The sequence below is a fragment of the Muntiacus reevesi genome, chromosome 11, assembly GCF_963930625.1.
Source record: "Muntiacus reevesi chromosome 11, mMunRee1.1, whole genome shotgun sequence".
NCBI classification, from domain to species: domain Eukaryota; kingdom Metazoa; phylum Chordata; class Mammalia; order Artiodactyla; family Cervidae; genus Muntiacus; species Muntiacus reevesi.
In genome coordinates, this window is record NC_089259.1 from 17471685 (window position 1) to 17493743 (window position 22059).

At 35.1% G+C, this 22059-nt stretch overlaps 1 protein-coding gene across 5 annotated transcripts in view; it reads left to right on the forward strand.

Moving 5' to 3' along the window:
• FNDC3A (fibronectin type III domain containing 3A) overlaps positions 1-22059 on the forward strand; it is a 111009-nt gene that overhangs the window by 75208 nt on the left and 13742 nt on the right. For all 5 annotated transcript variants that reach the window (XM_065902426.1, XM_065902424.1, XM_065902428.1 and 2 more), the window contains 15 exons: positions 1925-2194; positions 3298-3356; positions 4737-4894; positions 6721-6780; positions 8028-8166; positions 10105-10158; positions 12450-12574; positions 12950-13124; positions 14692-14778; positions 17225-17363; positions 17893-17961; positions 18773-18891; positions 20233-20338; positions 20426-20601; positions 21936-22049. In XM_065902426.1, coding sequence (XP_065758498.1) covers positions 1925-2194; positions 3298-3356; positions 4737-4894; positions 6721-6780; positions 8028-8166; positions 10105-10158; positions 12450-12574; positions 12950-13124; positions 14692-14778; positions 17225-17363; positions 17893-17961; positions 18773-18891; positions 20233-20338; positions 20426-20601; positions 21936-22049 — 1850 coding nt within the window. The remainder of the gene's footprint in view (positions 1-1924; positions 2195-3297; positions 3357-4736; positions 4895-6720; positions 6781-8027; positions 8167-10104; positions 10159-12449; positions 12575-12949; positions 13125-14691; positions 14779-17224; positions 17364-17892; positions 17962-18772; positions 18892-20232; positions 20339-20425; positions 20602-21935; positions 22050-22059) is intronic.

A 22059-nucleotide genomic window follows, 5' to 3' on the forward strand; every position in this document is an offset into this window, starting at 1 on the left:
ATTCCTGAGCCAGGGATTAAATCCAGGCCATGGTATTAAAAACCTGGACCCTGGAATCCTAACCACTAGACCACCAGACTACTCCCCTAACTGCCTTCTTGATAATTCCACTTAAGTGTCTCATACATCTCAGTTATAGTATTTTAAAACATAATTATGGAACTTGATTTTCTGTGTCATCTTCATCTCCATGGATGGTACCACTGTCCACTCAGTTTGCACAAGTGAAAACCAGATGACCAAATTTGATTCCTCCTCTTTGAATCCCCACATCAGTTGGTATCTACTGTCAGAAGATTCCCAGATGTGACTACTTTTCTCCACTGCTACTCAGACTTTGTCCACCATCACCTCTTGTCAGGACACCTGCAGCAGCAGCCTTCAAGTTGGTTTTCTGCTGTCATTCCTGCCACACTCACTCAGCCAGAGGAGTCATTTAAAATAGAAATCAGACCATTCTTCTAGTTAATAGAGTTCAGTGACTTTCCGCTACATTTAGAGTAAAATCCTAAACCCTTCCCCTTGACCAGAATTTCTCAACCTCAACACTTTGATCTTTGGACAAGGGTGAGTCTTTCTGTGGAGGTCAGGACTGGCTTTGTAGGATGTTTAGAAGGAGCCCCGCCCTCTACCCACTAGACGCCAGCAGCAGACAACTCCGCCCCTCACCCTCGTCCAGCTCAGCTATGACAACTAGAGCATCTCTGGACGCTGCCAGACGACCCCTGGGGGCCACAGTTGAGCCTGCTTGCCAGCCACTGCCCTGGGCAAGATCCTGCTCTGCCTCCATCTGCCTGGTCTTACTTGTTCCCATCTTCGGTTTTTCAGAGCCAAGCTCTTTCTTACCTCAGTGCCTCTACACATATTCTCTCTCCCAGAAGTGCTCTTCCCCCCTTTGCATGCAAGCTGCTACTGCTTTGAGTTTTTTGTTTGCTTGTTTGTTTTAGATTTTAGCTTTCAAAGATCTTCCCATAACCTTTCCTTGTCAATCTCTGAAACCTGTTTCTTTCACAGAACTGAACACAACTTGATTTTTGTGTGTGTGCATTTAGAAGTCTTTTTCCCTTATTTAACTGTAAACCCTTGAAGAACTGAATCTGTTTTTTTATCGCTGTTTTCCTCGCACTTAATCAGTACTTGTCATTCAAGCTTAGTAAATTTGTAGAAGAAATAACTCTAAATACAGATTTTAAATTATGCAACACAGCCTGCAAGTAGTAGATATATTACATATTATGTCATATATTACATTTTTTTCAAACTTTATTTCTATTGCTCAAAGTAATGCATATTAATTCTGTAGGTCTGAGTGTGGTTTGAGTGTGGTTTGGTTTTCTGCATTTCTAACAAATTCCCAGGTAAGTCTTGTGCAGTAGCCCAATGAACATACTTTTGATAGCAAGAGTTTATACTACAAATCAGTCTCTTTCATTTTTTTTTACTCCTAATTATGACCTAGTTTTTTAAAATGTAAGAAAATTATAAGAAAAATCTTAACTATTACAATATACTTCTATTGTACATTGTTAAAAGCCATTGTTATTCAGAGATGTTTGAAGTTGAAAGAGATGCTAAAATTAATGGCTACAAAAGAATAAAAGAACTCTACACAGCTCAGTTCAGGTCTTATTCCCCTCCTGTGACAGTCATAACTTAGGACCAAGCTGTTTCTATGGAGATTAATACTTGAGAAAAGAGGAAGGAAAGAAGTATCTGTAAGATTATAATTATAATCAAGTCATAAAGCTTGGTTCTCTTTAGTTAGTGGAGACACAGAAATAGCTTTGTGTTGTGCAAGATTTTTCTTTGAATTATAAGTTTTATATAATATATTGATAATTTATTTCCTATTCTTTTCTCATGCCATAAATGTGTTTGAAGAAAACGACCTTTTCTAAATGATTTTTACTTTATTTCTTCTTAGATGCTCACTCTTCACATGGAAGGTCCAACTTTAGAGATGAAAGATCTAGTAAAACATATGAACGTTTGCAGAAAAAATTAAAGGATCGCCAAGGAACACAGAAAGATAAGATGAGCAGTCCACCATCATCACCCCAGAAATGCCCTTCTCCTATCAGTGAACATAATGGGCTTACAAAAGGGCAGAATGCTAGTGGTACAAACACAGGATCAGTGAAGAACAAGTCAGGAAAGGGGAAAGGTGGTGCACAAATTGATACAGAAATAGAAGGTAACTATTTACAATATATTCTAATTGTCTTTTTATCATCATTTAACCTACTAAGAGTATAGTCTGACCTTTCAGTCATTTCATCATGCTTCACATAAACTGTAGATTGGTAGCATAACACTGTCTAAATGTGAGGGGTAAGTTTTAGAACCTGAATTGTTACTAGGGTGTTTCTTTTTACATTTTGGGAAAGCTCAATTAATACTTACACCTATATCATAAATTTTACTAACCACGAAAAATTTGTTTGATAGGAAAACTCAAAGTTCATTCAGATTCCTTTCTTCTTTCTGAACCTAAATAAGGTTAAACTGGTTTTTAGTCAAAACTCTTGTTCTTCCCAGCTTCTTCTTATACAGGTCCCTGATAGCAACTAGTTATGTAGTTCACCAATCCATTTATATACTCTATAAATGTTATAGTTAGGATAGAGTCTTGTCCATTTCTTTGTTCAAAAGTTCTTTTCTGTTTCCCTTAGATCCTTCCTCGAACCTGTGACTTCCACCATATGAACTCTGAGCACTACTTCCTTTTCTTTAAAATTTCTACTTCCCATCCATTTAGTGCTTTAACAGCCTCTTGGCTTGTAATATAAACATTTATTAAAATGTTCTCCCATATTTTTGAGACCTGATCATTCTTTTCAGCACTGATGTTTCAGAGGAGTTAAGCTAAAGTTTCAGATACTTCAGCGGTGGTTTTAGGTTATGGTCTAGTCAATTATATTCCTATTTTGGGAACCACAATTAAGTCATATATGAAACAAATGCTTAGTTGTCATTAAGAGGTATGAGATTGGCAAATAAGGATTTTAAGAGAGAGCGTACTTTATTTTTTTAAAGGGATATATATAGTGGTACCATAACTAGTTATTATGGTTAAAGGGAAATAGAAACTGAGGCAAAAGAACTCTAAAAAACCATAAACTGCTGAATATGAACTAAGGAGTAGAAACTAGAAAATAAAATTCTCAAATTCCAACCTCTTGTTACATGTTTTAGAAGACAAATTTTGAAGGGAGCAGGATGATTGCATTTAAGTTGTATTTTTTTTTAATTCCCCCCCAAAAAATTTTTTTTTCTTTTCTTTTTTTTTTTTTTAAGAAAAAGATGAAGAAACTAAAGCTTTTGAAGCACTTCTTTCCAACATTGTCAAACCAGTGGTAAGTATCGCATGTATTTTCTTGACATTTACATTTAGGATATTCACATGGGATTTTGGTAGGTTCAGGGCTTACTTCCAATTTAACTATATGTAAGGAATGTGAGATCAGTAATAATAGATCAGTACAGATCTGACATAGGAGAGCGAGGCTGTTAATCAGTGTGGCAGAATACTCAACCAGCAATTCAATTTTTAAACAAGGTTTTAGTATATGCTCAATGACATTCAAAAATCACTGAACCGGGCAAAGATCTAACAAAAAGTGTAGGTACAACTGATTATCATTTAAAGAAAAAAATTTGTTATTTCCATGTAAAATACATCCAATTAACTCCAGTTGCAAAAAGAGTTAAAATCAAACCATAGAAGAAAGTTAATATTTCCCAGTGCTATTTGTGTGCAGATGTAATAGAAGAAATCAGAAAAATGTATGACAGCAAAACTGGCTACATAAAATTTTCTGTGTATTTTGCATGCATGCATGCTAAGTCACTTCAGTCGTGTACAACTCTGTGACCCTATGGCTTTAGCCCACCACGCTTTTCTGTCCATGGAATTCTCCAGGCAAGAATACTGGAGTGGGTTGCCATGCCCTCCTCCAGGGGATCTTCCTGGCCCAGGGGTCGAAACTGCATCCCTGCATTGGCAGGCGGGTTCTTTACCACTAGCGCCATCTGAAAAGCTTCTGTGTATTTTAAAATAGCCTAAATAAAGGCTATCATTCTGATAGGAAAAATATTTCCATCAGATAAAAGGTTAATATTAAGTAAAATGCTCATACAAACTGAATTTTTAGACCCATTAAGACCCCAAAGAGTTCTTCACTAGTAATTAAAAGAAATATAAACTTTTCTGAAATGGTGAGGTCTTATTTCTCAGTTAAAAATTTACACAAAAGAGGAGAAAGTTATGCTCTGTACAGATTGTTTAATTATGAAGGTAGTTAGATATATTTTTATTTTTTAAATACGATTCAATTTTATTTCTTTGGACAGTCCCAGTCTTTTGCTCATTTTTCTCTTAAGGTTTTGGTCTTTTTCTTATTGTTAGACACTTTCTAAAGTGAGGAAATGAATCCTTTCAAGTATGTTTTTGAAAAACAAGTGAGTTTTTTCTGCCATTCTTTCAACTGTATATGATGTTTACACTAATCATTTTAAACAGCCAAAAAAATGGTCTTTGAACTTTGTCGAACCCATCTACCCTTTCATGGCAAGTTGTATCTCATTTACAAATGGGCAGGTTTCTATTGGTGAGTCATTTTATGTAAGTAACTACAGATAAATTTTATCTAATCTTGAAACCGTATTAGATTTTGTGCTGTTTGTTGGCACATTATAGTTGTTTCAGAGAGCTTTTAAATATTATGTTTTTGCAGGCCTCAGACATCCAGGCAAGGACAGTAGTTCTTACCTGGTCACCACCTTCCAGCCTCATAAATGGTGAAACAGATGAGACTACTGTACCAGAGCTCTATGGTTATGAAATTCTGGTCTCAAGCACTGGAAAAGATGGGAAATACAAAAGTGTTTTTGCGTAGGTATTTGTTTTGTTTTACTCCTTCCTGTTATGTAAGTTAATGGTTTATCATAAAGAGCTTAATACTAATTCTGTGCTGCTTTCCCTCTTCATGCTTTTATTTTGAATCTATAAGTTGACCAGTGATACTGATTTCAATGTAAATAGTCTATATGCCAGCTGGTTCACATTTCTGTCTACAACTCCCTTGGAATAATTCACTTTCATTGGCCACATTCAGCTTTTTTTTTTTCCAATAGGCTCCCTGATAGATATTTCACTATCCACATATTCCTGAGACATAAATATAAATTGTAGTATGTAGAAGCCAGGACCAAAAATGGAGAACTCTTACATTGTGAACTCATGCACTGTTACTCTTCTATGGAGTTGGATTTCATTCTTACATATACAACCTCATGTGCTATTGTGAAATGAATTTAGTACCATTGTTCCTCATTTGTGTGTTGAAAATGCCATAGTTCTCTTTTCTTGGTTCAAAAGTGTATTATACCCCAACAAACAGAACGTGTCAGTGGCTAAAATTGTGACTTTGTGATTGACAGCTGTAAAATAAATTATTTTTCTGTTCTTGTTCATATAGAAATTGCTTATTCTGGTGAAAAAGAGTAAAATCAATTACTGTTATGTAACTTTACCAGAAAGATTGCAAAGCAGGACGTGGTTAGCCATTTGAATGATCGTTACTAACACAAAACACTGGATAAATCAACCTTCTTGGTGTATTTTCTAAAAAAAATAGCTAGTGTGGGGAAGAAAGGAAAGTGAAACTGCTTCAGTGACTGTCATCTAGTAACAAGGTCTCCTCCTCTTTGTTGGAGACTCCCTTGTGTGTATTGTATTTCATTTTCTTAAAAGAGCAAACCTACCTATGGGATAAATAGAGAGTAAAGGAGCATCAAAGTAAAGGTTTCTTTTTTGTGTTAGCGGCTATTCTAGTTTGATATGACTACTTCCTAAAGGGAAAGAATTTATCTCCATTTGCAGCCTGACCAGAGAACACAAGAGGGACATTAGTCAACCTCAGTCATCTCGTTATCCTGCACCAATTAAAGTCTCTTTCTGAGGCTGCTATTACAACTGCCCTGATTCAGTAAGGTGTCCTTCCATCAGTGAGACGTGTTTCCTTTCTCATACTATTCACTGGCTTTGATTTGAGAAATAGGATACCTGGAAGGAAAGTGGGAGGGGGATGGGAGGAAGAAATCCATTAAGTAGAGAGGAGAGAAACTTGACTGAAGGAAATGGAACAGAGAACAGTGATTTAAAAGAAAAGGAAGAGAAAACAGGCCAACTTGTTGGCTACATGCCCAAATAATAGTGGTAGCAAATAATTATTTAAGAAAATATGTGCTATTATATTTGAAAATGTAATAGTGGCTACGAAAAATGCTTTACCTTAAATTGTGATTCACTTTTTAGAAACCTACTCATTAAATTGTAACATATTAAATAAAGTTCCACATTATATTTTAAATAAAATCCAATAGTGGCAGACTCCTTGTAAAAATTTGATAGTTTTGATTTCAGTTTTGATTTCATGTGTTACTTAGCATTTTATACACACACACACGCACACACATACAAAGTCTTACATATACAGTCCATTTACTTAGCACACGTGTTATGCAGGTACATACCTAAGTGTGGCATATATCCTAAATATGCAAATTGCTTATTGATACAGTCTGAATGTGGTTACAGTTGGGAAAGTTAGAAGCAGTATAATTTCATAAAATACCACAAACTGTAGTATACATAACACACATTCTCTAAAAATGCTATAGTTATTAAATAATGGTATGTTACCTTTCTTCCCCCAGAGGAGAAGAAACCAGTGTCACTTTAAATGATCTCAAACCAGCTACAGATTACCACGCAAAGTAAGGAATTCCTATATGCTACTTATGTGTGATATATTGTAGCATAGGGTTTGTTTTTAATGATTTCCTTAAAAGTCCTAGAATATAGTTTCAATATTAATTTTGGATTAAAAACATGGGAGTTTGTGGATTTTGATTTTTCTTTTGCTATAATTATCAACACATTCCCCCAAAAAACATTTAACTCAAATGTTATATTGAAGGGTAAATGGCCTGGTTTGTAGGACCTAGGGATTAGAATGAATATACCTCACCGACTCAATGGACATGAGTTTGTGTAAACCCCGAGAGTTAGTGATGGACAGGGAGGCCTGGCATGCTGCAGTCCATGGTGTCACAAAGACTCAGACACGACTGAGCAACTGAACTGAACTGAATTGACAGATAATATGTACACTATATCTGTAATATCTGATTTAGCACTGGAAGACTGTTCCAGCTTTTGAAATTTTTACAAAGCAAAATCATAAATAATAATTTATGTATATTTATTCACTTATGTATATTTATTCCATCCTATTTTGTAAGAGTTTGGAATATTAAAACTTAGAATTTTGTAACATTTAGTTGGGATAGCGTAGATACTACTGTTTTACTCTGCACAGTTCTTCTATTATGATTTCACAAAATTATTTTTTTAGACTATAGGGCCTCCCCAGCTGGGATTCATATAACAGTTTATTCAGTCACCTATTTTTAAAAAGAACACTTGTACTTGAGATTATCCTATTAAACTATTAAACTGTCTTCAATTACACTCTCTGTGGATGAACCCTAAGTATTATCCAACCTAATATTTTTCAAACTGTGGATTGTAACCACCATTGAATCATGAAATTAATTTTGTGGGTTATAGTCAGAATTTTTTAAATTAAATATAATCAAAGGGAATAGAAAATATCAGTATATTACCCAATTAAGGATATTGTTTCAGAATACTACTTTTGTTGTGTGTGTTCATGTATGTGTGTGTGTGACGTATATGTGCGCATATGTATAGATACATATTGCAGAGACAGTCATAGTTTAAAATGTATTTCTTACTTTGAGCAGTTAGAAAAATATGAAAGTCACTGGTTTATTCTATTTTTCTTTTTTTTTAAGGGTTACCCTTTATTTCTGATATGCGTATTTCTCGATAGAACATTTAGAGGGCACTTTACTGACTTGCAGATACTTAAAGGTGATGCTGTAGAATGGTAGGACAGTGATTCTGCAGGATAAAACTATTTATTTTATCACCATAGAGTCCAGGCAGAATACAATTCTATAAAGGGAACGCCTTCCGAAGCTGAAACCTTTACCACCTTGAGCTGTGAACCTGACATACCTCACCCACCGAGGATAGCCAATCGGACCAAAAACTCACTCACTTTGCAGTGGAAGGTAAGACTGTGGAGTGTTTCCAACTGGACATTTGTTTCCTTTTTTTTTTTCCCTGTACTATTAAACTACATTTGTTTTCGGAGACAAAAAGAGGTTTAAGCTAACTTGCTCTTGCTCTTCATGGTATATTAAATAGGCATGTGTTCCTCATATCCTAAAATAACACTCTTATCAGTTTTTCTTACATAGCACAAATATAAATGTAACATAAATATAACAGAAACATTGTTACAAATAAGTTATATGTTATATATAATATATATATAACAGAAACATAAAACTAAACAGAAACAGAAAAATATAACATTTATGTAACATAAATATAACAGAAAAGATTGGCTTATAATTAGCAGTCCTTACACTGAATGTGTGATGACACTGCAATGTGTTTCTCAGACTGCTTTCTATATTTTGTAGTAACACCTTTATATCCTTAATTTTATCCTAAAATGAGATTCATAATAACTTAACCCATATATTAATATGATGCCATAAAGGAGGAATAAAATTATTTCTGACCTGAGCCGGTTCACCCCTCCTTAGGCAACCTGGTGGTCCCCTGCTCCCGGGAGGTCACCATATTGATGCCGAACTTAGTGCGGACACCCAATCAGCATAGCGCACTGCAGCCCAGAACTCCTGAGCTCAAGCGATCCTCCAGCTTCAGCCTCCCGAGTAGCTGGGATTACAGGCGCGCGCCACCACGCCCGGCTAAAATTATTTCTAATAGAATACATGCTGTGTCATTTCAGTCATGTCTCTTTGCAACCCCATGAACAGTCTATGGGATTCTCCAGACAAGGATACTGGAGTGGTTTGCCATGCCCTCCTCCAGGGGATCTAACCAACCCAGGGATCAAATCCATGTCTCTTACATCTCCTGCATCAAAAGGCAGTTTCTTTATATTTTTTTTAGTGTATAATTATTTTGACCCAATATTACACAAGAAGATGTAATAAAGTGGATAGACACTAGATAGAATTGGATCCTAGATAAAACAGGCATTGTTGTCATTGGTGACATGATTTTCTGAAATCGTAACACAAGTCTTGGTAAATTTCTGAATAAAATTAAGTACAGTCTTTCCCAAGTTGCGTAGTAGTTGCATTTAGGGGAATACACTGTTAAAATTATACCACTGATAACCTTGGAAAATGGAATCAGGTTCTAGGCTATAATAATTATAAACAGATATTCATCTATATTGATATCCAGGAATACATTCAAAAGTCCTGAAGGAAGAAACCAACACAATATTGTAAAGCAGTTATCCTCCAATTAAAAATAAATAAATTTTAAAGAAATTACCAAAAAGAGGATGGAAAAAAACAGAAAAAAAATTTAAATTATCATAGGCTCTCAAAAAAAATAGCCTGGAGAAAAAATACAATTTTTTCATGTTCTGAAATAAAGGTGAAATTCTTTAGTTCTAGAGTGACCAAATCCTGGGGGAAAATGACTAGAATTGAAATTTTTACCTCTGAAAATTAACAGATTGATGAATTAACAGTCTTAGGCAGTCAACACATGGAGCCTAGAAGTGGAGATCCAGATAGTATGCACCCTTGGAGTTCCTGTCAGCACACTTGCTCTTTTACTTTTTAGTGTATTACATGGTATCACTTGCAGACTGTATTGATAAGTTGAGTTTTAATGAAAATGACAGGATCTATCCCAGAAGCTTAAAGATGATAAAACCTTCTGATAAAAGATAGTTCTTGATAAAAGAGATTGTTCAGAGTTCAAAAATATCTGAGTAGCCTCCTGCTTTGTTTTCTTTTCTGTAGTTAAAAGGATTATAGGATGTACATCTATATCTGTAATCCCAGAGAACATCTATAGCATAGTAGATGCCTTAGATTAGATCATCACCAATACCTTTTATGAAAGTACTAACTTGTACTCATGTTGGGTTTTTTTTTTGGTGTTTGTTTTAGGCACCTAGTGACAATGGCTCTAAAATCCAAAGTTTTATTTTAGAATGGGATGAGGTAAGTACATTTGAACTTTCTAAATTAGTCTAAAATGTACGTATACCTTCAGGCAGAAATGCCTTTCTGTTTAATAATTTTCTCCTCTTTAAAAACAATATGAATGATCTCATGTGGTGCTTGAGTCAGTTGATGGTGTTCTTAGAAAATGTTACTGACCAGACCTCCTGATGTTTTAGTTTTTCCAACTAAACTAATAGTCAAAACAATCACTTGGTTAACTTGATGGAATATTTTCTTTCACATCAGCGTTAAAGGCAAGCATGTTTGTTTACTGTGACTGCTTTAACAAATTACCACAAACTGGGCACCTCAAAACAACACTTTTAATCTTAAAATTCTGGAAATCAGAAACCCAAAATGGCTTTCACTGAGCCAGAGTCAGCGTGGCACCTGAGCCCTGCTTACTCCAGGGACTCTAGAGAACCCATTGCCTTGCCTTCTCCAGCCCCTGGAGGCTTCCTCATTACTTGGTTCATGGCCACATCAGATTGCCTTTTCTCCCCCTGCAGCCCTTATCACATGACCATCTTCAGGTCCTTCTCTGCCTCCCTCTAGAAAAGATACTTGTAATTCCACTGACGATGCCCCCAGATGACCCAGCATAATCTCTCCATCTCAGGAGCCTGACTTGCACCACATTGATGCAGCCTGTGCTGCCATCTGAGGTCATATGCACGTGTTCCAGGGGTCAGGACTTGGGTATCTTTGGGGGGCTACCACAGCAAGCATCCTGGGCTTTACTATTTAGTACTTTGTTTTACCGTCATTTGTCATGTTCTCTTGTTCGCTGCTGCTTCACTGCAGCAGAGAGGAGGGGCCAGAGGGAGTAGAAGAAATGCCAGCCATATATTAAAACAGTAATGAGGCGCAACCCAACAAAGTTTTATTCCAGAAGTTCTAAGTGAGTACAGAATTAGGCAATCTGCTGTAGTATCAGAGCAATTGAGAAGAAAAACTACATCGTCTTGATAAATTATGACAAGTATTTGATAAAATTTATTACCAGTTTCATTTAAAACTCAAATTAGGAATAAAAGAGTAATCCCTTATTTGATAGTTTTGTATTAAGTACTATCACTAAACAATAAAAGCATTTCTAGCCAAGCAAAAATAAGTCAAAGTTACCAGTTTTTGCCACCTTTATTTGACATTACTCAGGAAATTATAGCTAAACAGTGTCAAAAAAAGAGGTAGAGCTATGGTGGCTGGCCTGGGGGACAAAATTATCATTGTTTAGAGATAATATGAGTTTCTGTTTAGATAATAGAATAAACTATAAACATTATTAAAACTAACATTAGAGTTGAACAAAGCAACCAAATTCAGACTAAAGATTTTCTCTGACAGAGGTCACTCTAACCACCCTTTACGTGTGTGTGTGTGTGTGTGTGTGTGTGTGTTTTAAGTCACTTTGACTTTTTGTGACGCTATGGACTGTAGCCCACCCGCAGGAGTCCTCAGTTGAAGAGATTTCTCCAGGCAAGAATACTGGAGTGGGTTGCCACGCCCTTCTCAAGGGAACCTTCCCGACCCAGGGATTGAACTCGCGTCTCTTTTGTCTCCTTCATTGGCAGGCGGATTCCTCACCACTAGCGCCACCTGGGAAGCCCTATCCTTTACCTCTACCACACAATAAAGAGAAATGGGTAGAAAATGAGAAATTTGTAGATGTTATATAACACTTAAATTTCTAAAACTCTTCACTTGTCCTGAACTGCAAACTTTTCTCCCTTCCATCTTAATACATATAATGGAGTTTTTCTATCTATTTATACTTTTTCAGTGTTAAATCTAATCAGTAGTAGCATCACAGTCTTTACCTTAAGCACGTTTAGCAGCTGTCCAGGTGGTTTGAAGATGCATAGGAGGGACCTTTTTTGAAACTGTTTGCATAGAACTTTTCATAGGTTAAGGAGAGCAGCCAGATACTTCATGTTGAAGATCAATCTATTTCTACCACTACCAGTCCCTCCATAGAGTTGTGGGATCCATACCCAGAAAGAGTTTCTTTTATTTATTAAAAGCCAGAGGATTACCATCAGCTCTAAAATGGGATGTTTAGTTCAAGAAGCTATACAGAGATGCCTACTCTTTGGTCTTTTAATTTTGCATTAATGAACAATGAGTATTGTGTAAAGCATGTGTTATCTCAACCTTTTCTTGAGATTCATGACATGTATGTAACAAAGATGACTTGAAATGTATACTAGCTAATATGTTGCTGTCATGAATTAATGTGGATTTCTGTTTACATTAATGTACAATGATGTATAAAAACTTTCTTTTAGGGAAAAGGAAATGGAGACTTTTGTCAGTGTTATATGGGCTTACAGAAGCAATTTAAAATTACTAAACTGTCACCAGCAATGGGTTGTAAATTTAGACTATCAGCCAAAAATGATTATGGTACAAGGTAAGATGCATTTTAATGTAGATATTTTAGACTGTTCATTTGTATAAATTATTTACAGTCCAAATTAACCACTGAAAATTCTACCTTAGTTTATTATCACTTTATTGATACAGTTAAGACGTGTTACTAACCTAGCAAAAGCTATGAGAGAAATTTAATTATGTAAATGGCAGTTTTTAAAAAATAGTAATTCATCGTTAGGTATCTGACCTAGTTACCATAAAGCTATTATCACATCAAAGATACATTATTGGATTATAATTCATTATCAAATTTACCATTTTTACCAAAAATGTCATTTATCAAAACTGTGTTTTTTGGCTTTAGAAAATTAACTTTTCTTCATTCCTTCTTAAAAACCATTTGTTTCAACAGCGGTTTTAGTGAAGAAGTCTTATATTACACCTCAGGCTGTGCCCCATCTATGCCAGCAAGTCCTATTTTAACTAAAGCCGGGGTTACTTGGTTATCCTTACAATGGAGTAAACCCTCAGGAACGCCATCAGATGAAGGAATTTCTTACATTTTAGAGATGGAGGAAGAAACTTCAGTAAGTATATGTATTTTAAATAGGGTATATAGAACATTTCAGTGTGACATTAATCCTGATACAGTAAATGCTGCCACAGTAGCCAGCTCCTTCCCCAGGTCCTTTGAAACCTTGGTTGGTCACTGTCTGGAAAGGACTGGACGTGAGGAACAGCTCGGCCTTTTGCTCCCTCAGTATGTGGGACGGGGGGTTGTTTTTATGTGTGTGTGTGTATATGCACTCTGTGCCTGGGAACAGCACAGACCCCATGTAAGTGTATATGTTTTGGGGACAGTAGAGAGAGGGCAAGGTCACCACAGCCTTAGACTAAGCAGCGCTAAAAGATACGGAAAGAGCTGTCTGCAATCTCCAACGGTGGGCAAACACTGCTCCCCAGGTGCCACGGAGACTTTGAAGAGCCTCACATGAGACTGTCCAGTCACAGCGTCTCGGCTCCTGTGAGAGCACTGAGCTGAGCAAATGATAGACAGTCATCTGTTAGTTAACCTATAGCGCCATAGCTTTTCAGAGTTACTTTGAAGCAATATGAGTCGAAAATAGCTTGGTCCATCCTAGATATATACCCAGAAGAACTGAAAGTACATTTGTACAAAACTCTGTACCCCAGTGTTCTTAGCAGCATTAATCATAATAACCAAAAAGTGGGAATAACTGACATGTCCGTCAACTAATGTTAATAATTGGATAAACAAAATGTAATATATCCATGTAGTAGAATATCATTCAGCCATATAAAGGGTTTGAGTACTGACATATGCCACACATGAATGAGCCTTAAAAACGTCATGCTAAATAAAAGAGCAAAGTCACAAAAGACCATACATTATGTGATTCCATTTATATAGGTATTGGCAAATCCATAGAGACAGAAAGTGTATTAGTGTATAAGAAAAGAGAGGAAGTGACTGCTAACCAGAAAATAAAAGTACTTTATTTAGGCTTTATTCTGGAACTAGGGATTAAATGATGGTTTTACAAGCTTATGAATATACTGTAAACCATTGAATTTTATATTTTAAAATGGGAATTTCATGGTTTGTGAATTATATCTTTTTTAACTTTTAAAAATAACATTGTGAAGTAGTGAAGCATAGGGTTGGAAATAATAATGCCAAACCTAAATGACATCTCAACCTCCCAGCCCAACCAATCACTCATCTTTCACCTAAACACAGTTGTGTGTTCAGGGAGAGTTGAATATGTTAAATAGTTCTAGTTTTGTTTAATTCTTGCAACATCCGTCTGGGAAATTCCCTTAGTTCTGGGGATAAGCTTACTGATGGTGATGTTACCATTGTCTCTGATTTTCCCTCAACACAAAGATCTTCTCTTGGTTACTGTATTTACTGAGAGTAAGTGGTGGTCTTCGTCCTCCGATAAATGGTCAGTAGCATTTCTTGATCTGTCTTCTCAAGATAGAAACAGCAAGGAGAAGATTACAGTCAACCAGGCATTACTTACATTGCACACAGCAGAAGATGAAGGGGACCTGAATCTTTTCACATATTTCTTATTCCCTGTATTTCTGCTGTTAGGCATCTAATGAAGATTTTTTTTCCCTTTCCAGGGATATGGTTTTAAGCCTAAATATGATGGGGAAGACCTTGCTTACACAGTGAAAAATCTCAGACGTAGTACAAAGTATAAATTTAAGGTAAGCTTTGAAAGCCCTTGAAAGATTTATTGTTCTTACTGTTCTGTTTTAAAACCAAGTACATGCCTCATTCCCATAGTTTTAAACCTTAAATATTTTGGCCTTTTCTCGTGAGCTTTATTGTTTTACTCTCTTACTATATAATAATGCTTCTCAAACTTTATGTATTTAAATTCAAAACAGTCTTAATGCTTAACAAGACTCTGAAAATGTGAACAAAACATCTTTTAAAATGTGGGTGTCATTGAACATAGTCAGAATATGCTTTTTTGGCAGGTATATCAGAAAAAAGTAATGCTGTTATACTCTTTGAAGTGGTGCTACTTAAGGTGATATCTGCCGTGTTTCTTTGCTCTAAAGTTGTTCTTTCTCCCTTTGTAATAAGTATTTTGAAGATACTGTATAGACATCTTGTTCCTCATCAAAGTCTCACCCACTAGTTTTAACATCTATTGATAATTCTTGCCCTGAATCATTCAGTAACCATGATTAATGGTTGCCAAGTGGTGGTTTTTAACATTTCTTCTACATTGATTAGTTGGCATTATACTATAAGGAAAAGCTTTCTCTTCTCATTTATATTAGTATGATCTCATGGATTCCTGTTTACTGAGTGGGTTATATTTTGTTGCTGTGGTTATCAGTTATGAGGTTCAAATTGTCTTAGATTTTGGGAGCCCTTGTTAAGCTGACTTCTAATTTTTTTGACATGTCCCCACCCATCATTCTTTTGAGCCCCTCCTTTTTGGCACATGATACCACATTCTCATCATGTACTTTCTCTTCTTCAAATTTGACATTGACCATTTATCAGAGCACCTGGGTCCTTTAAGCAGACAGTGGTGTTTAGAAGTCAGGATCTGGGTAGTAAGTGTAATTAGGTAATTAAGTAATAAGTAATCCTTAATGCTATAGGATTTTGCTACTCCTAGGCCTCCTCTCAGTGGACAAAGCCGAGAACTAGATGTATGTGTGTATGTTTTCTGTGTGTGTGTAGACACACATAGACCCTTTACATGCAGGAATACATATTTCTACAAATATATCTATTTTTAAAAGTCATGAGTTTGCACCCTATACCTCCATTTGATCTAGTGCCATGGATTAATTCTAATTTTCTCACTTTCCTTATTTCTAACACCCATCATCATCAGTGAGAAACTTTTCCCCATTTATGTTCACGGTATTTTACTTACTGGATGAAACCCAATAAGCCTTATAGCCTTCCCTAAAGTCCTCTCCAGAGCACTTGAGTGCTGCCTCCGCCCAACCTTCATCCATCCCCCAGCACACGTGCTTGTCTCACTGTCCCATCTGATGGCCTTCAGATTTAACAAAGTAGAGATACTCTATATGTATTCTTGCTCATTGGAGGCCTGGAGACTCCTGAAATCCTGAATCTTTCCAAGCATCCATTCTAGGATATAGTCTGTCTTTGACTTGGTCAGTGATATACATTGCTATTGCTTGGCAGACAGGGCCTTGAATTAGCTAATATACAATTTAATATAAGCCAGCCTTCATTTTCGTGCAGAGGTTTTCCCAAAAATGTAACAGGATGCTTACTAGTTGACAAATACAACATTTGAATTTTCCTACCATTGTTTGTTTAAACAAATTATTCCAAATAAATAATAGAAGCCATTGTAAAGTGTTTTCACTATTAAAAAGTTTTATTACTCCTTGAGAACCTAAGAAAGAAAATTTTAGTGATATCAGGAAATTTGTTTATGTAGTGCATAATTATATCTGCTATGTTTTATTTTGGGCTTTCCTGGTGGCTCAGACAGTAAGGAGTATGCCTGCAATACTTATTTTGTATACTAGCTTCATTTTCAAAACTTCTGATAGCACTGGGTCATTTTAATTTTCAAATACAGTTTTTATATTGACACAATTTACAAAGTATCTAAGGAATACATACATTTTTCCAGTTTTCCTCTTATGATGTTGGATTGCATTTTTGCTTCAGTTATAATTGTAAAACCTCACCACATGGGCTTCTCCATAGGGAAGCTACACACACCATCATTTCTGCTACACACTTTGTTAGAAGCAAGTTACTAAGGACAATTCAAAAGGAGGAGGAGTTAATCTTTATCTTTTAAAGAGAGGAAATTCAGAGAATCTGACATTTTTTTAAATCCCTGAAGAATATTAAAAGAATAAGTTAAATCAAGCCTCACCAAGTATCATCAGATTATATAGCTTGTTCCAGTGATGACTCTTGTTTAGTATCAAAATGTTAGACTCAGTTGTATTTTCAGGACTGACTGAAAGGGGATTATACCTGAATTCTCTTCGTATGTGCTGAGTTCCTTTTGAAGACAAGCCGTTCTCACATAAATCATTTGATTGACCCTATTTGTCGCCCATCACTTTGTTCATTAAGCCAGTATTTCATTAAGTATCAGACATTAATTATGTCTTTGTGTTCTCATCATAGGTTATTGCTTATAACTCAGAAGGTAAAAGTAGTCCAAGTGAGGTGGTAGAGTTTACTACCTGTCCTGATAAACCCGGAGTCCCTGTAAAGCCTTCAGTTAAAGGAAAGATACATTCACATAGTTTTAAAATAACTTGGGGTAAGATATTATACATATTTGTATGTCATTACTTTTATATTTGATTTAAATTATTTGAATATTTAGATCATTTTTAAGATACTTGAGTAAACTTATTAGCTCAGGTAAGTTCACTGAGGAATGTGAGACTTGCTGAGGATCTGCTTTTGGAGAGCACTGTACTTACAAGATACTAAGTTCAGGTTTGATGGAGGAAGAACTTGGGGTCAACTGTAGAACTGTGACCAGGGGCCGCCTGTGTGAAATGAAAGATTATTGAGCTTGTAGCTAAAGTTTTCATGGCTCATTCTGGTTTTTATGATAAATTAAAATTACTTATTCATTTAAAACAAAAATTTATTGAGAATCTGCTTGTGTAAAAACAAAAGAGTAAATAATTGATGCTGGTATTAATTTTTAAAAAGTCATTGCAGGTGATTCTTCTTTCTTTTAGAGCAATCCTGAGTTTGGTATTCTGTTTATTATGAGTTTATGTCATTTTTTGAATTGTATATACTCTGCCCAATACTACTTTTGCTTCTTTGGATAGACCCACCAAAAGACAATGGAGGAGCAGCCATCAATAAATATGTAGTAGAGATGGCAGAAGGTTCTAACGGTAAGAATAACTATTAAAACTGATCATTTAAACCAGTCAGTCTACCTTTAGTCTTCATGGTTCTAAATTTTACATGATGTCTTTTCTTTCCTCTTGATTTTTTTCCTTTGTTTGTAGCAGATAAGATTTTGCCTGTTATGACCCACTTTAAGTTGTAATCTCCAGATATAAAGTGACTCAAATGTAAGACTGCTGTATACATATATTATTACATTCTTATTTTATTCCTCATTGGTTTGCATTGCTCAATTCCAGTATACCTAGACTAAAGTCTTCTGAAGGTTAGCTCACTCAGACTTATACCCAGATGTATCAGAAAAATCTTCTAAAATTTAACTTTATAGTAGTTTTAGTAATAAGTTCTTTGTCTAGTGAACTTTATTCTTGAATCATACGTTTTTATCTTTATATCAAATGGCGTATTTCCTTGCAAAAAATAAAGATGTCTTTTAATTAAGACTAAACTTCCTATGGTATTGGTTCTTTCTATTCTTTGTGTGTTATAATGTTATTACTGGGCCAGTAAGCACATTTAAAATGCTTAATTAAAAGCAAATTATCGATCTAAGTCAGAGTTTGTACAGAGTTACAGAGATATTTCACTTCAACAAAGCCATGCAAATTTGTCTAGGAAGCTATACACATAAAGAAAATTAGATCATTTCCAGGAAACTCAAAAAACAGGCTTAAATCGTTTCTGACAAATTACATAAATGCTTACTTAGTGAAGCTAGGATACCTGCCATGTCCATGATACCAAAATGTTAAACATTACCTTGTCGCTGATGGAGCATAATTTTCCATCTTACAGGAAACAAATGGGATATGATATACAGTGGAGCTACTAGGGAACATCTTTGTGATCGGCTGAATCCAGGCTGCTTCTATCGTTTTCGAGTTTATTGCATCAGTGATGGAGGACAGAGTGCGGTAATACTTACCTGTAGATTGTTTTTCTCAAGTTTGGTCAAATGAGATGAAATCATCAGATGCCACCTCAAATATTAAATTACATCCATAAAATGCATAACCCAGGTGGTTAAATTTTTAGTGACCAGACTAGCTTAATGCAGTATTTAGCTTGTAGTGAATATCTGTTGTCTGGTTGCTATTTAGCTTTGGAAAAAATAGGTATACAAAAACATTGTAGAAAATTTTATAAATTTTAGAATGATGCTCAATTAACCCTACCTAACAGAAATAGAAACAAAATAATTATTTAAACACAAATTCTAAATATACACTTATTTCAGAAAAGTTTGGCAGTTACTTACTAGAGACAGAAATGGATTTAAATGTGCCATTGATTATATATGAGACATTTGTAATGCTCTGGAAAAGTATAATGTTTTTTAATAGGAGTGATTTTGTAATGAATTCAACCAATAATGTATCTTAGAGCATTCATAATTGTTTTTTTCAAATGAGATTTAATGCAATGAAAGTAATTTTTTTTTAATGAATTAGGAGCATTTTGTTGAAAATGAGAATACAGTGAAATTGAGTTGCAAGTCCTACACAACAGGCTTTGGATCCAATATAATACAGTGCAGATAATGAATATAGCACTGAGTTTGTGTTAGTGCTTTTAAGAGACTGTCTTTTAAAATAAAACTAAAAGTTTTATTAAAATAAACTTTTATTTAAACTATTTTATTTTATTTTTATTTAAGCTATTTTATTTAAAATTAAAAGTAGCATAGAAATCAAAACTAATACCAAATACCTAGAAAGATGCCAAGTACTTGTGCACACTTATCTGATCTTTAAATTACTTTTAGGGTGAAAGAAAAGATTTTTTGTTGTTGTTAATATTAAATTAGTTTAGTTTGAAAAATACAGTCAAGTGGGCAAAATAGTCTAAACCTCCTAAAAACACAGCAAACAGCATTTATAGAATGTTAAACATTCTTCTTTAGAAGAGATTTGTAGATCCATTTGGACACCAGAAATAATGTCCATTAGGTTATGAGGGAGGTTTTTTTTTTAATTATGGAAAGAAGAAAAGAGTTCTTTGTTGGGGTTTTTTTTGTTTTTTTGTTTTTCTGGTAACTTTATATTTAGTAGGCACATAATACTTGCCTATATAAAATTTGTGTTTTAATGATTTAATTAGATTTGATTTTATTCAGAACTTTATTCCTTTTCTGTTGATACTCAGATGCAAATTATTGGTGCAATCTTTGTGTTTGTCTTATTTTCCTTTAACAAAAGCAGACTGATTATTTGGCTTGGGGCATTTTTGTTTTGTTTTTGCTTTTGTTTTGGCAGGTATCTGAATCTTTACTTGTGCAGACTCCAGCTGTGCCTCCTGGCCCATGCCTCCCTCCCAGATTACAGGGTAGACCCAAAGCAAAAGAAATACAGTTACGATGGGGTAATTTTCATTTTGGTAATAAATTATAATTAAGTCGGTACTAAATATATTCCTCTTGTTTAACTGCGTGAATCTTTCCACCTTTAGGACCCCCTCTGGTCAATGGTGGATCACCCATTTCTTGCTATGGGGTGGAAATGTCTCCTGTAGAAAGAGATGAACCCAGAGAAGTTTACCAAGGTCCTGAAGTAGAATGTACAGTGAGCAACCTTCTTCCTGGAAAGACTTACAGCTTCAGACTACGTGCAGCTAACAAAATGGGGGTAGGAAAACCAAGCTGACTGAATTATAAATCCCAGTAGATTTCATACAACATGTCATTGTGCCCATTATTTGACCATTTTGCTTTCAACATGTGACTCCAAATTTTACAATTTTTAGTAAGCCTCTGTTGATAAATGAGAAGTCAGTATGTACCATAGCTTAACTGTTATAGAATCTCAGTACTTTAAATCTCCAATTACGAATATGTGACACTTTGAACTTGAGCTGAGCCTTTCAGGCAGTGCTGATGGAGTTTACTTAGTAAGAAGAGTAGAAACATGATCATAAGAGGAAATACTTAAGAGTAAGTAAGTGTTTTGAGGCTGGTTGTACGCAGTGTTTATTTCCAGTTGACAACTACTCGTGATTCATTTTTTTTTTGCCTAAGGGGAAAAACTTACATTCTAAGCATTTCTGGTTTTGTGTATTTTTTTTTGTTTTTAATTATCTCTGTATCTGTATAACTCCATAAAATGGATAGAATAGGTGATATCTCCATTTTATAGCTGAGGAAGATGGGGCACACGAAAGCTAAACTCCTTGCCCCAGCAGTCACACACACTAAGAAGTGGGAGACATCAGTTACCATGTCCGACTTTGGAGCCAAAACCCTTTCCTCTCAGCTGTGACATCTCTCATCTCTGAATTAAAGTTCTCTGAGGACCAGCCAGTTATTTCTGAATTTGAGTTAGCACTGTATTTCTTAAAACTACAGTATAATTAAAATTTCATGAAATTAAACTGACAAGTTTTTCCCCATTGTTTCAGATTTTAGTAAACTCTGATGATCTTGTCAGCCCTACAAGGCTGCAGTACATGGGATAGCATCTTTAATACTAGTGTCTATAATCTGTGTTTTCAGGTTTGTGATAACTTGTCAGAATCATCTTAAGTAAATATTTGTTCCCTATATTTTCACAGAATGCATTTTTACACCCTACTAAAGCTATTACTTAGGTTTAAGTTATAATTTATGCCTATTATCTCTCGTGCCTTTAATTGGTATTCATTTCTTCACTCTTGATGTGATTTCTTCTTTTTATTCGACCTAATTCCTAAATTCCCCTCCCTTCTTACAAAAAACCAATTAATGAAGGAATAAGGGGCAAGAGAAGAAATTATAGTAAATGAAACTTTAAAATACCTCACATATTTACTTCCATGATCGTTAATTAAATCTTTACCTTCTGTAATTTCTTTTAGGAGAATTTTATTATGACTAATTAGTCTTAAAGGAAAGGGATGATGAATTTAATTATCTGTGAATATTTATGAAGAGCTGTACAATTGGTAGGTGAAAAATGAAAACACTGATTAATATTTGTTTTTCTAGTTTGGGCCATTTTCAGAAAAACATGATATTACTACAGCTCCTGGACCACCAGATCAGTGTAAGCCCCCTCAGGTGATGTGCAGATCTGCAACTTGTGCACAAGTGAACTGGGAGGTATTGTAAT